Source organism: Petaurus breviceps, unplaced genomic scaffold (genome assembly GCF_028583685.1).
Source record: "Petaurus breviceps papuanus isolate PSGF00001 unplaced genomic scaffold, PetGlider_PUasm1.0 90919, whole genome shotgun sequence".
NCBI lineage: Eukaryota > Metazoa > Chordata > Mammalia > Diprotodontia > Petauridae > Petaurus > Petaurus breviceps.
The window spans coordinates 40237163-40253397 of record NW_027187378.1 but is presented as its reverse complement, the minus strand read 5'-3'; the positions used below and the strand labels follow the sequence as shown (position 1 = coordinate 40253397).

The 16235-nt window shown below is 41.4% G+C and overlaps 1 protein-coding gene across 10 annotated transcripts in view; it reads left to right on the top strand.

The window, feature by feature from the left end:
- The window catches only part of TACC1 (transforming acidic coiled-coil containing protein 1), a 191600-nt gene that overhangs the window by 161328 nt on the left and 14037 nt on the right, over window positions 1–16235 (top strand). For all 10 annotated transcript variants that reach the window (XM_069075866.1, XM_069075869.1, XM_069075865.1 and 7 more), the window contains 2 exons: window positions 400–452; window positions 10794–10922. In XM_069075866.1, the coding sequence (XP_068931967.1) occupies window positions 400–452; window positions 10794–10922 (182 nt within the window). The remainder of the gene's footprint in view (window positions 1–399; window positions 453–10793; window positions 10923–16235) is intronic.

The following is a 16235-nucleotide window of genomic DNA, read 5'->3' as shown; positions in this document are numbered from 1 at the left end:
TAATTATAATCCACACTTTTTATTTTATTTTCACTTAATATTTTTTAATTACATGTAAAAATAATATTTAGCATTAAGTTTTATATTTGAGTTCCAATTTTTTCCCCTCCCCAAGACAGCAAGCAATCTGATTATTTTATTTTATATTACCATATTATATCCTGCTTGTAAAGCAGGAGTTCTTAATCTTTTTTTTTGCATGGACCCCTTTGGCAATCTGGAGAAGTATATGGCATCATCAGATTACAAAAGAAATAAATTATATAGTTATCAATTTTTTAAAAAATATAAGTGCACAGACATCATATTAAGAACCCCTGTTTTAAAGGCAATTCCACTTAAATATGGAAAGGATAGGTTCCCTGAAACACTTGTAACAGTGATTTTCTGTGTTTTTAGGCTTAGAAAAGGATCCCTGTCAGAAGATGGAGAAGGATGGGACCAGTGCACCGGTATGTTCAGAACTGGCATGCTTTTGATTTCATTTTGAAATCTTATATTGGACTTTCAGGCAACAAGGGGTTAGGGAAAGGTGGTAGTTAACCAACTCAGTTTTCTTCCTGAGTGAAGGCAGAAAAGCTGACTAGGGGAAGCAGGTGTAGGCAGGTGGGGCAGATAAATATTCTTCAGGAGGGTGTTGCCTTCTAACAGAGACAGGTACATAGTTCTCTCAAGCCTAAATGTTATGTAACCTCTTGATGAGTGCTAGCCCTCATGTTTTGGGATGTTCCCTCCAAGAAAGCCCTAAAAAACACCTCCACGGAGAACCACCCGTTTCATTATTCAAAGTTAAATGGAAATATCAAATTTTTGGCTCTCAAATTGAGACCTGAAAGGGACCTCATAGGCTATCTAGTCCAACCCCTTAATTTCTGTGTTCCACAATTTTCTCATCTATAAAATTAAGGAGCTTTCCCAAATTCACATAGGTAAGTTGGCAGATCTTGGATTTTGAACTATGACTTCAAATTCCACATGTTTCTCTGTGAATCACACTTATGTCCCTCATAAATGAGTCAGGTTTCATCGTCGACCCACTTGTGCTAATTGGCTTCATTAATGAGAATAATTAATTTTTAGAGAAAGTCGGGAACTACAAAATATTTAGCAAAAGGCTGGACTTCAGTGTATACCTTTCTCAGTATCCCCAGTGCATATGAGACAACCCCCATCTCTACTGGTGACCAGTACCAGTCCTATTAATATTGGTCACAGTTCAGTTTTCCAGGGTGTTTTAAAGTTCTAAATTATTGAATTTAAAATAGAAGGCAAATTAGCAGACAGCTACTTCATCTCCTTTGTTGATACCTGGCGCAAAACCCAGGTTTTTTAACTGTCTCGCCACTCATTGTGCTGTGTTGCCTCTTAACCCTAAGTAACTTGCCCGTGGCCACACAGATAGCAAGTGTATAACCTTGGTTATACATATATTCCAAAGAGCCTTATTTTTGTAGAGTAGTTTGTGTGTTACAACTACAAGTCCCAAAGGACACCACTCCTAGAATTATGGGGGACCAAACTCTGTCTTATACCTCTGGTGTGAAAGGTTGAAGTTCCTTGTTGTATACCAGAAGAGGGATTGTTTCATTCTTTTTATTTGTGTCTCCCATGCCTAGCATATAGTAAGCACTTATAAAATGCTTATTGATTCATTAATTGGTTCAGGACAAAACTGGCTTGTCTGTGGTAAAAGATCCTAGAAAAACTGGCTTACTTATATGGAGAGGATACTGGACTTTATGTCAGAAGGCTTGGGTTTAAATCCCAACTCTGATTGTTTTTTTACTGTGTAATCTTCTTAACCTCCTTGATCAACCAACTGAGCCTCATTTTACCCATCTATAAAAACAATAATCATAATACACTAGCTATCTCATAGGGCTATTATGAGGAAAGCATATAGTAACTATAAATGTAAGTAGTTATTGTTCTTATTCATTCACACCAGCCGTTGAGGTTAGTGGCCTAATACACTGAATACACAACATAGCTTTGCTTTCATTTTCTAATCAGCTATGTTTGAATAATAATCTTAATAAAAGCTGTTCCCTTTATTAGCAGAGCCATTGATGGGTTGGCAGTCTGCTGAATTGTGGCTTTAGAGGAGATTTGTCTGAGCCAGAATGATGTGAAACAAAGACCACTTTTACTTAACAATGGGCAGAAATAGGACGAAAGAACCAGCTGCCCTTGGCACGTAAGACATACTCTAGACAAATCCAAAGAAGGAATTAGCCAAATTAAAGAATTCTGCCAAGAAGCCACTGTCTTCCTAACAACTTGAACAAAACCAAAGTGTTGATTCAGGATGCCCCCTGTCCCACGATGTGCAACTCGATGGCAGTGGGATAATGCCTTCTGACAGCTTTTATTATGATAGTGTACTTTTGTGTAGTATTTTAGGGATGATCAAGTGCATTCCTCAAAAGGGCCCTCTGAAGTAGTGAGTATATACAGATATCATTGTGGCCATTTTACAGATCATTGAATCATAGAATGTCAGAGTTGGAAAGGACCTCAGCACACTTAGACCTACCTGTACCTAAGAAAGAATCTCTTCCAAAGCGTACCTGACGTTGATCATCCATCTCTAGCTAAAGATATTCAGTGAAAAAGAACAGAATGAGTCTGATCTTTTTTTCCATGTCATTGCTTTAAATACTTGAAAAACACCTGTCATCTCCCCCCTAGGGCCCTTCCAGCCTAGCTGTCATCGCCCCCCTAGGGCCTTTCCAGCCTATCTCATTCTCATTTCCTGGTGCTGATCTTCAAATAGTATGGGTCTGAAACCTTCTGCCTTTCAGGATGCCCTAGTAAGTTTTCATTTTATCAGCATCCTTCCTAACCAGTAGCCCTGGGGAGGCCTGTTGGAAACCATAGAGGTCTACAGATACATGAGTAGTTATTATTCCTACCTCACTATTGTCATACATGTTGAGAGATCATTTAGAGGTGGGAGGTAAGTTAAGTATATACTAGACCCAGTTAATGAGCCAAACCTTCTGGTGAGTGTAACCAGGGTGGGTGAGGGCAGCCTGGCCAAATTAAAGGGAATTACAACATTTCTTACTTTACAGAATAGCTAACAAATTTGCTTTTTTAAAAGTGACTTTCATTTTCCCATTGACTTACTGAGGGTCTAAAAGGTTAAATAATTTGCCCATGGACTCAGAGCTCTACTTAGTGTCCAAGGTGATGTTTGAGTCCAAATCTTCTGTTCTTTCTACTACCCTACAATGCCATAGAACTGGTTGGCAGCAACTGCCTTGTATCTGCTCAACTGATTGGTGTTTCTGGGTGTGATCCTGACCCTAAGGACCAAACCATGGTATCCATAACATTGATCATGTCACATGTTTCCTGCCTGGACCAGGAGGTGCCCAGGGCCTTGGAACATCATATACTTGGTCTCTCCAAATGCATGTTATCTCTGCCTCCTGCTGCCTCTGTGCCCTTTGTGTCCGGAATATTTTTCCTCCTTTCCTTACTTAAGTCTGCCTCTTACCACCCTGAAACTCCATTCAGAGAGCAGCCCAATTTAAAAAATGTCTCCAAATCCCACCTCAAAAAACAACCATCCTTTATTTGGCCTATGTCTTGTATTTACATCAGAGCACATCATGTCCCACAGCAGAATAATAATAGCAATAATAGTAAAAGCCAGTGTTACTGTTTCTGGTCCTTACAACAACCCTATGAAGTAGGGTTTGCTTTACTTTTACTGCCCGTTAGATCAGTGGTGCAAGCATTGTCGTCCCCTTTTTATAGATAAGGAAACAGAGACCCAGAGTGTATTATTTGGCTGGGACCACAACAGCTAATAAGAAGGGACAAGATTCCAAGCCAGGTCTGCTGACTCCAAGGTCATTATACCACTAGATTTCCCCAAACCATTCCCTTTCCTGACCCATCTGTTCTGAGACTAGCTTTCTCTGCACATCACACAGACATTCTCCTGATTATTACATCTTGGTCAGCACAAACTCTGAGGGCAGAGCCCCTCCTTTTGGCTCCACTCACCTTACCAGTTAATTATTTCCTCTGATTTCCTTGTAACTCCTATCCTCTAGGGTTCCCAGGTCAGTCTGACATTAGTGTTAAGTATAAATCTCCTTTCAGGCTTCTTTGAATCTATTATTCAGCTGCTTTATTGCCCTACTTCCAAGCTATTCCTAAATATAGTATATCCCAATGGTCATGTTCACTTTAGATAGACATATTATTAATTAGTGTACTGTAGGACAAACAGTTCCTATATGTGCTGTATTGGAAAAGAGATTAGAGAGAGGCACTGTTGGGAGTGTTTTCCTTTAAAGTTTAAACATACTAAGTAAAGATTTCAGAAGTATAAAATTCTCCTTGCCATTATTACCAGTATGATCTCCTGATGTTGACCCTACTATCAGTACAGTCATTTTAGACAATAAATGTCCATTCATCATACCCAAATAATTCAATAGAAGTTATTTCAAGCATGGTAGGGGAGGTTGCAAACTATTCAAATCAGGACAAAATTTTGTTGGGCAGACCTATTTATTAAATTTACATTCAGTATTTGGGTATAATTGGCACCATCTTAAGACCTGTTTTAGACAGGAAAATAACTTCAAACACTACATTTAAAGACACACTGTTCCTCCTAGTCTTCCTTAATATCTGAACATTAAAAGATCTATGTAGGGGTGAGTGGGTAGCTTTGTGGATAGAAAAAGGCCTCAAGAGTTTAAGTCTGGCCTTTAAAACATGCTGGTTCTAACCCCTGGAAAACTCTCAGATGCCAGTTTACATTAGAATCACAGGTCCAGTTCCTCTACACACTGCCACCCTCCAAATTCATATAACATGGTCTGTGTTGTAGCAAACCCCATGGTTACAAAGAGCTCATCATTGTGGTCCCTCCCTTCACTGATGGCTGGTCCCAGCCTCGTCCACACCTTTGTAGATGATCTCTGTGATTTGCTGCCAGAATATATTGATCACTTGGTGGCCAGCCTTCTGTTGAGCCCCTCTGCAGGGTGTACCTCAGGCAGTGGCTCTCCAGTCTGTCTCTGGGGCATTACCCAAAGTCTTTCCAGTTTGACAGGACTTGTCAGAGGTTGTGCTACATGGCCATAGCCTTGGAGCAACTAAGGATACCTCTGCTCTGTAATGAGGCAGGTACCCGAGGAAAACTTGAGTATGGACCACTAAGGACAGACCTATTAAATCTGAATCAATCTTTACACTGACCTTCCTTGGAAGTAGCATGGTTCAGCTAAAATAGCCTTTCATCAGGAGACAGATTGCCTGGGCTGCCAACTCCTCCACTAACTTACAGGGTCACAGGATCACAGATTTACCGTGTTTCCCCGATAATAAGACCTATCCCAAAAATAAGCCCTCCCCTTACTGTGTAAGATTCCTCTAAAATAAGCCCTCCCCCGAAAATAAGCCCTATTGAGATTGCTACGGTAGTGAAGGTGATCCCCTGCACTACACGCTACATTACGGTACCCTCTGTATGCACCGTCCCCCCCCCCATGAAACGCACGCCACGCTCCGAGCTGCAGCAGTGAGCGCGTCATCCTGTTCTTCCCCAGTGATTTGCTTATTGAATAAAGGTACATTTTTTTGTTCACATTTACCTGTTTATTAAAATTGCTGTCAATGTTCATTAAAATAAGCCCTCCCCTGAAAATAAGCCCTCTGGTGTTTTTCTGTCCAAAAAATTAATAAGACAGTGTCTTATTATCGGGGAAACACGGTAGAGCTGAAAGACACAAGGAGTCACTGAGTCTAGCCTCCTTGTTTTATACATGAGAAAGCTCAGGCCCTTAAAGGTCAAAGAATGACCTTGGGCTAATCACTTTCTTTTTTTAAGCTTTTATTTTCCCCAGTTACATGTAAAAACGGTTTTTAACATTTCAATATTAAAACTTTGCTTTCCAAATTCTGTCCTATCATTTTATTTCTATAGGTCGATTTCCTTATATATAAAATTAGGATCACACTTCTACATATCATTTCAGAGTTGTTGGAATAATGGGATTTTTTTTTAAGTCCTTTAAAAGCGTTCCTATGTAAAGGATTATTGGAACATAACATTTTTTACAAATAGTTGCTTAAGACCCAGCAAGAGAATTATTATTCTTTTCCTTTTAAATTAATAGTAGCCCCAAGATTAATTAGATATAGCAATAAAATTCCCACACAGCTTTAAAAATGGAAAGGTTTAGTCGGGAGACTTTTCAGTTGAACTAGAACAGGTTGACACCTATTCTTGGCCTAAAGAATACATAGACTCCCATGGAAAGGAATAAATGACATGAGTTGATGGTTTCCCAAGAAAAATTTCACAAAAAATCATCATACATCTTAAGAAACCCCACTTTTCTTTGTGGCTCCCTAACAGGCACACCTGAGACAGGAGGTGTATCTGTCAGTGGTGAGGTGAAGGTATCAATGGGCAGGGAAAGATGCTGAAAAGAGCATGACTCCAGGACCAGAAATCATGACCTTTGACCTGCCAGCCAGATGACCTCAGGTTAATTCCTCACCTTGAGTTTCATAAACTGTGTAAAGGGGAAACTAGAACCTGCCCTGCCCACCTCATGGGTTGTGGCAAAGATCAGGCAGTCTGTTGTTGTTGAAAGCTTTGAAAGCAAGTGTGATGCACAGTCAGGGTGTTTGGTTACCTGTTGTGATCCTAGAGGGGAGGAAATGGAGAGAATACAGCAGGGACGCTTGTTATCATTAGCACTTGGCACATAGTAGGGACTTAACAAGTGCCTGTTGAAGAATTTAAGCTGGTGAGTGAGAACAGACCATCTTGGGAAAAGAACCTGAGAGGAATTTCATCAGGGAGCTTCATTTTCTTGTTCCTAAAATGTGGAAGAGAACAAAGCTCAGACTTTAGTTTAGCACCCAAATCTCTGCCCAGATAAAATGTTGCACACCCCTCACCCCCCCCCCTTTTTAAAGCCTATTTTTCTCTTACTGAAATTCATTCCTCTCCCAGCCTCCTGTACAGCAGTTTTAAATGCAACTCAATCAGTGCCAGCAAGCACTTTGGCTCTTGAGAGGAGATTGTAGAACAAAATGAATAGTCCAGAACGGGATGCAGCGGGTTTCAGTTTCCAACTTTATCGTGATGGTGTCCCTTCTTAGCATTTAGCCCTATGGAAGCAAAGTATATTCAATAGTTTCTTTACCCTCTTGGGATTGGAGCTGGTTCAGATGATCTCTGTTATCAGTATAGAAGGAAACAGCTGAGGGACAGGGCCTGAGGTCTTCTCTGCCGCCCCTGTGACAAGGGCAGCTGACGTGGCATTAACACTGTCAGCAGAATGAACTTCGACAGATTGAGTGGCCCTCATTCTTTATACCCCCAGGGACATTAGCAAAGCAGAACATGCTGGCATTCTCACTCTGCTTTTATAGCAGACTGTGCTCAGGTCTGCTTTCTTGTAAAAGAGATTTATTTGCCTTTATGATTATCTTGGTTTTAGTATTTGACTTAGAAATCCAGTGCTCCATATTCTTTAGATCTGGCTGCCACAGTTTAGAAGGACAGTGATAAGCTGAAGTGTCCATAGGCAGGCAACTGGAATGGCGAAGTTCCTGTCTTAAAAGGATTGATTAAAGGAACTGGCAGAAAGGAAGGCACTTTACAAATAAGGTATTGTTTAGTCCTTCCAATAACCCTGTGAGGTAGGTTCTGTTATTATCCTCATTTCACAGTTGAGGAAACTAAGGCAAACAGGTTAAGTGACTTGTCTAGGGTCACACTAATAAGACCCAGTTTGAACTCCAGTCTTCCTGATGTCAGATGTGGTACTCTATCCTACCCCACAAATGTTCCCAGTAATCATTTAATTGCCAAATCTGACGGCTTTGCTCATTTGGTCTGTCTACAATGATAGCTGTGGATCAGCCCCTTCTGAATACTCTCCTTTAGGCTTCTTTGGCACTCCTCTCTCCCGGTTCTCTTCCTGCCTATCCAATCTCTTCTCCTCTGTCTCTTTTGCTGGTTCTTCATCCATGTGACATGTTCACCAACTTTGGGTGTCCCCCAGGCTCTGCTCTGGGCCCCCTTGCCTATCTCACCTGATCACTTCAGCTCTCCTGGGCCCAGTTGTGATCTCATCTGTGCAGATGCTTCTCAGATCGATCTGTCCAGCCCTGGTTTCTCTACTGAGCTATACAGTAGCACTCTCCAACAACCTCTTTCCCACTAGATGTGCCATAGGTATCTCAAACTTGGTGTGTCCAAAACAGAACTTCTCTTCCCCCGCCTCCTCCCACACAAGTGCCCTTCTCCCTACTTCCCTGTTACTGTTGAGGGAAGGACCATCTTCCCAGCTGCCGAAGCTAAAAAAAATTCTCCAGATCCTCCTTGACTCCTCACTCACCCCACACACCCAGGGTGTTGCCAAGTGTTCCCTTTCTGCTTTCACAGCATCTCCTCTATCTATGCTCAGACAGCCACATACCTAGTTTGGGCCCTCATGCCTGGGTGACTATAATAGGAGAGAGAGAGAGAGAGAGAGAGAGAGAGAGAGAGTGTGTGTGTGTGTGTGTGTGTGTGTGTGTGTGTGAAGTGTCTGAGGCTGGATTTGAACTCAGGTTCTCCTGACTCAAGGGCCAGTGCTCTATTCACTGCACCACCTAGCGGCCCCTAAGGTAATTTTTCTAAAGCACATCAGACCACATCAGCCCTCCCCCCCACACACACACACATACACACCTACCTTTAGTGAGCTTTAGGAGCGCCTTGTTACTGCCAGGATAATTATAAATAACTTTGTCTGACATTTAAAGCCCCTCACAACCTTGCTCACCTTAGCCTACCCTTGTCTCCTAAGGTTTATATAATCTAGTGATACCACTCTGCTCTTAGTTCCTCACTCTCTTCATTTTTATTTCCCTATCTTTGCGCTATGGTACAGTCCTAGCACATAATAGATGCTTAATAAATGTTCATTGACTGAATGACTTGGCTGTTCCGACACCCCCCACCCCACCCTGTGCTTAGAATGCTCCTTCCCCTCAGTCTCTTAGTTTCCTTGGCTTTCTGTAGGAGTCAGCCCAGATTCCCACCACCTTTGTTCAGCAGGAGGCGTTCCCTGCTCTCCATGTCATACTACTTTCATCTCTGTTTTTTGTGTATCTAGATAGTGACATGTTGTCTCCCTCATTAGAATGGATGCTTCTTGAGGGCAGGTACTCTGGAGTTTTTGACATTTTTTTAATATCTCCCACACTTAGCACAGTCCTTGGCATAAATTGTTTAGTCTTGTCTGACTCTTCATGACCCCATGGACCATAGGGTCCATGGGATTTTCTTAGTAAAGATACTGGAATGGTTTGCCATTTCCTTCTGCAGATTGAGGCAAACAGAGGTTAAGTGACTTACTCAGGGTCACATAGCTGGTAAGTGTCTGAGGCCCAATTTAAACTCAGATCTTCCTCCTAACTCTAGATATCTTCTGAGCCATCTAGCTGCCTCTCAAAGGAATCATTAATTAAATGCTTATTGACTAACTTGCCCTCTTGAGGCCCCATTTCTTTCATCTATAAAATGGTAATAGGAAGTGGACGAAAAAGTTTCCATAGTTCCTCCCAATACCCATAAAATCTTGTGGTTCTAAATACAAACAGAATGATAAGAGGAATCACAGAGAAAGAGATCATATTGGAAAAGTGATCAGGGAAATCTTCAATGTACCAATATGCTAAGCCCCTGAGAGCCAGCGAATCAGAAGCCCAGGTTGGAAACAGGAGTGGGTCAGCACTTCCATGTTGAACATCAGTGGGGCTGAGCCCATGGGTAACTTTGTAAGAGAGGGAGGCCCAGTCTCCAAAGAAAAAAAAATTTTTAAGTGTTTCTACTACAGCTCGAAATTACAGTTGGATTATTGGATTATTAGGAAAAAATATGATTTCATATACTATCCTAGTATACCAACTGTGAGATAAGAATGTCCTTGTACCTACTTCTCAGGGTTGTTGTGAGACTTAGTAAGAAAACATATAAAAGTGCTTTGCATATTATTATTTATATTTTATAATATTTTGTCTTTTCCCTAATTATATTAACATTTGGTTTTTTGTTTGATTTTTAATTATAAAGTAGTATTATGGATTGCTCAAGTCACTTAATCTGTGAGTTTCTTCCTCTGTTAAATGAGGATAATTGTACAGTACTATTGTTGTGTGGCTCAAATGGTATAATGTATGTGGGCAAAAAAAAATCTTTGATAAAATGTTATTTTGTTGTTGTTGGGTGTTTTTTGTTTTGTTTTGTTTTTTTGCCTTTTGGAGGGCAATTGGGGTTAAGTAAACTTGCCCAAGGTTACACGGCTAATTTTTTTGTGTGGGTGTTAAGTGTCTGAGGCCGGAACCGAACTCGGGTCCTCCCAACTCTGGGGCCAGCACTTTACTCACTGCCACCTAGCTGCCCCTGATAAAATGTTTTGATCTTATGGAGTCAGTCCCTGATCAACTTTAAAAATGACTTCACAACTTTTTCTAAAGATTGAGACAAGGGGAAGAACATCTTGTTAAGCACTCTGAGCCCACACATGCTGAGAACATCTGAACGGATCCTCTTGGCATCTGATGTAGCTATTTCTAAGGAGAGACTATGTCAAAATCTGGTCATACCATGTGTTCTCATTGGCTTGCTAATAATTTCATAAAGGGAGACATCATCAGGTGGAAAACTGCAACACGGAGCAGTTTTTTTGAGGCAGGTCTAAGCCTCTAAGCCAGTGGCTTGAGAGCTTTTAATGATAATGTTTTTCTTTCCACAGGGTGTGTTTGACCTTTGTTCAACAGAGAAAGCCCCTGTGTCTGTGGCATGTGGAGATGAAAGTCCCCTGGACAGCATCTGTCTCAGTGAATCAGATAAGACAGCAGTCCTGACCTTAATAAGAGAAGAGGTAATGGCTTGGGTTTGGGATACTTTGTTCACAAAAACTCTCACCTAGCGGGTGGATAGCATCCCTTCTGACCAGAATCACACAGGCATTGAAGTTATAGGACTCATGAAGAACTCCCTGTCTAATATAATAGAAAAAGTGCTGAATTCACAAACAGTGGGCATGGGTTTGAATCTCTGGCTTTGAAATTTACTTGCATCTTTAGGGGGAGTGATCTAACTTCCTTTTACCTCAGTTCTTCTATGGTACCACAGCATTCTGTCTTGGTTGTTATTGTACACTAATGGAAATTCAAACTAATCACCATGATACAGGAGAAATAACAGTGACTATTGTCAGAGGACCAGGGTTCAAATCCTTCTTCTACCTAGGTGACCCTCCACTTCATCTATATAAATTCTATAATATAAAAATGTTGTACAAGATGATCTCCTAGGTCTCTAGATATATGAACCCCAGTGATCTTTATTTTTTTTCCTTTTTGGAGGGGGTAAGGCAGGGCAGTGACTTGCCCAAGGTCACATGGCTTGTAAGTATTAAGTGTCTGAGGTCAGATTTGAACTCAGGTCCTCCTGACTCCAAGGCTGGTGCTCTGACTGTGCCACCTAGCCACCCCAAGGAGCTTACATCTTAATGGGGGAAACAGTCCATAAAACCTATGAGCTGAACCAGGCTAGTGTGGGCATTTCTTCCAATGGAGGTTCTAGGGAAGAGCTCACCTATCAGAGAAGGCAGGAGGGGTGTAGTTGTTGCAAGCATCAGAAGGTTGCTGGGGGTAGGATGGGCTCCAAAGATTCTCCATTCCTCTAGGATCAAATATAAATTGTTTGGCACTTAAACCTCTTTGCAGTCTGGCTCCAACCTCTCTAATTTCCCTTCACACATTCTACAGTTCAGACTTCATGTCTGACTCTTTGTGACCCCATTTGGGGTTTTCTTGGCAAAGATATTGGAGTGGTTTATCATTTCCTTCTCCAGTGTTGACCCTATTTTATAGATGAAGAACTGAGGCAAACAGAGGTTAAGTGACTTACTCAGGATAGCACAGCTAGTGAGTGTCTGAGGCTGGATTTGAACTCAGGTCCTCCTGACTCCAGGGCCAGTGTTCTATTCACTATGCCACCTAGCCACTCCTGAACCAATGATCTTAATCATAGCTAAGACGTGTTACTTAAAACAAAGGACTAGGAAGTAACATAAGCACAGTCGAATGAATGAATATGCTAATTCTTTGTCACTTTGGACATTAGCCAGTGTTTACTCTTCATTGTACACACATACCTACATAGAAGCATTCACGTCCACATGCTTTAAGCTCACACAAACACGTATAGAAACTCCAAATGTCTTTAATTCTAAGCTTCAGATGATACAGAATTGGGCCCCTACTTTCTCAGGTTTATAATAACCAAAAATACTCGTGTAAAGTGCGGGCTGTTGTAGGTTACATTTTCTGCTTAGCAAAGTTTCTACACAGTTTTCATTTCCCCTTTCTGGAGGAGGATGAAGTGGGGAAGGTTAGGAGTTACAATCTTAATGCACTGCACTGTTAATCCCTACCACCCACTCCTTTGTCCTGGGATTTTGTTTCACTGACACCATCATCCTTAGCAGAGGTGAGAATAATTGCGGCAAAGCACATCGCTGTGCACCCCTGACTCCACAAAAGGTCAGGCCTACCTGGCCCATGCAGTGCAGAGTTCACAACTCAAGCTGTGAATCCTGCTTCAATTTGGGCCACTTCCCCCTGGTTTTTTCTGCTTCTCCTATGATCAGAGCCCCCAAGTTTGACACCATTGTTGCTACTTGTGCCTATTCTGGATCATAGGTTACAGCCTTAAAATTATTTCATCACCACGTTTTTGACCATCTCAATTCAGTTCAGCAAGCTTTATTTATTTAGTGTAAGACACCGTGCTGGCTCCTAAGAATATGAAAGCCAAAATGAAAATATATTTTCTGCCTTCACAGAGTTCACATTTTCCTAGTAGGTAGCCATATTGTCTAGATGGTTAAACAGTTTTCAGTTATATTACCACTTCAAGGAATAATGAAGGACCTTGACAGCCACTGATGTTGCCTTATTGGTCCAGGTAGATCATTTCTGGTTTTAAAATGCGACTTTATAAAGCCAAATAACAATGCTCCAGAGGAACAGCAATCATAACCAGGGATCTCTCTGTGTGTTATTGTCTACTCTGTAGCCCAATTGGAGTGGCCAGGACTGGAGCTTTAAGGAATGTACAATGTAATTGTATAGATAGATGAATTTGCATCTTTCTTATCTTCTCACCTTCTTAGAAGTGGGTTCTATGGGTGTATAATACTGCATATAATGTCAAACTCTTGGAATGGACTGGTTAGTTTTGTTGAACTGCTTTTCTTCTCTTTGTTATAAGAGATGATTCTCTGGGAGAAGGAAAGGGAAAGCATATGATTAAGAAATGTAGGTGAGGAAAAACAAATTTTTTTTTTGAAAGACATAAGGCCTCTTGGACTAAATTTGGTCAATTTGACTATACAGACATAACCTTGGGACTCTAATGTCCCTCCCACATTTCAGAACTTTGTCCTCCAGATCTTGTGGGGTTCATGGAGTGATACATACTATGCTAATCTACTTACCAGGTCCCAAGCACCATATCCAAATGGCATTGCATACCTTATGAATACTATTTCTATGAGAAGTTAATAAGGTAGCAGTTTGACAGAGTAGAAGTAGCACCTTAGGGTGGGTAGGTGGGTAGAGCACCGGCCCTAGAGTCAGGAGAACATGAGTTCAAATCCAGCCTCAGACACTTAACACAAAAACTAGCCATGTGACCTTGGGCAAGTCACTTAACCCCAAATTGCCCTCCAAAAAAGAAAGAAAGAAATAGCACCTTATAAGTTGACTGGCATTCATAACGGACCTTGGGAAGTAGATATGCTTTCTTCCAGGGGGCCTTCCAAGGCTAGAGTCATGTAGCACTTAAATAATGAATCTCTGATTGCCCCACTTACAGAAAGAGAGTAGGATTAACTTCCTCAGAAACACATATCATGCTCCAACCCTTAATACATCTTTTTGATGAAAAGTCATCTCTGAGGTAGCAATAATGATCCATTAACCAGCCTGTTGGAACCTATGCCTTCTCCCTAGATATCATAGGGACAGAATGCCACACTATCAGTCATCTGGAGAAAAGAACTGCTAATATTACAATCAGTGAGGTGTTTGTACCTCAGAGGGATCACTAGCCACACCAAGAACCAGGACTTAAGCCCACTGTACAACTAGCCATAAGCTAAACTAGCACCAGTTCTGCTGACTCTATTCTTTAGTCAGTTCTGCTTTAAAATTGAACATTTCTGCAAAGAAGAGAATGATGTTTCATGTGTTAAGCCAGGATGCAGGCACCCTAGGAAGGAGCAATCCCTACAAGCCCCATGATCTCATCAAGATTATCCATTAAGAAAGAGCAAGACTTGTATACCCAAGTTCATTTTCTACCTAGCATACCAACTCTACTTCCCCTTCAAAGAAGACTTCATTTCAGATGAGCATTTGCTTGTTCAGGTGTCATTTCATCCTCTAGGTGATGAGTGGACAGCTACCATACCATGCCATACCTTGCTACAACAGGTAAATGGCCAGGTATGTTGGAGTGATCAAGATTCTACAATTGGTCACCCGCTACTTTTGGTGACTGTGAAGCCTGTCATTACATTTGGTTGTGTGTACCTGCAATACAGGCCAAAATTGATCTGGTCAAGAAACTAGGAGGACTTCTGGTGTATGGTTACTTCTTTTTTAAGTGACTTGCCCAAGGTCACAGGCTAGTTTTTGTGTTGTGTCTGAGACCAGATTTGAACTCATGTCCTCCTGACTCCAGGGCCGGTGCTCTCTTCACTGTGCCACCTAGCCACCCTGTATGGTTTCTTAACCTGAGTCTCTGATCATCCCTTTCAATGTATTTAATCACATACCTGCCACCTGTATAGGGCCAGGATGCCATATGACTTGATACTGGATTTTCTTAGTAAAGATTCTGGCTTCATGGACTTCCGCATCAACTCATCAACTCAGACTGAGAACTCTAACTGTAATTGTATTTATGTACCATTCTCCTCCTTCCACTTTCAAATTAGATTTCCGTTGTCCAACACCTGCCACCTCCAAGTCTGATGGACAAGTTGACCATATGTATTATAACTTAGGAATCTAGTTCTAAAACCATTCATTCAGACTTCTAGCATGATTGGACCCCCTGTGCCCTAGTATATTGTTTTGTTATACTATTATTATTGATTCACCCATCAAAAACATTTACTTTTTTGTTAACTTCAGAGTCTATACTCTGTTCTTTTCATCCTCCATCACTCAGTGCACTTGGTGAGGGCTGATTATTTGAGGAAACTTGAAACTCCTTGAACTTAGTTGCTTGCCAAGAAAAACCCAAATGGGGTCATGAAGAGTCAGCCACTTCTGAAACAACTCAACAAAAACAAGAATCCTTAGCTACAGGCCATTCTGAAAACTACCAAGGATGACTGTTGTCCTTTGTTCTCAAAGAGGACCAAAATGACCTCACTTAAGTTAGGGTCAAAGTATAGTGCCCCACTGACTAATCAGACAGACCATTGTAAGTTTGGAAGGCTCTACCACTGGACGGGCACAAATAGTTCATATAAACTGCGAAGGCAGCATATAGAGTGATGACCAATTACCGCCAACCCAACGAAGTTGCTTTAGATTCCAGATTAGATATGGTTATCTTTCAAAAGCCTCCAAGATGTTATAAAACCATTTGTCTTTCTTGTTCCCCATCCCCGTAAAAATTACCTTGTTTTTGGATTTGCTGCGTAAGACCCATTTTGATCCCAGGTTTCACCTTCTAGCCCTTTCCTATCTCTGTTTCCATCTACTCATTGTTCATGAAAGGGCAGAAAGGATTCACAGTCCTGGCTGCTATCCTGAATTCTTGGCATTGGCAGACACACCTCTGGTTTATAATTAACTAGCAAGACCACAGGCCAGAGGACAGGCCCATACCATGCCCTGCCACAGAATGAGACATTCTGCCATCTTTACCCCTCAAAGCCCCGGCCCTTTGTACTTAGGACGACAGATAGTGCAGATGTGTGCACTGCTTTGCATATGCCTCCCTGCAGAAAAGGTAGGACTAACTGAATCAAAATAGATGGAGTTCACATCTGGTCACGTGACTTTTGTTCTGATAAAGGTTTGCTTGATGCTGACTTTGGATCCCTGCTGTTCCATTCTCCCAGTGGTAGAGTATCCCTTGATGCCTCAACCCAATTTAGTGACAT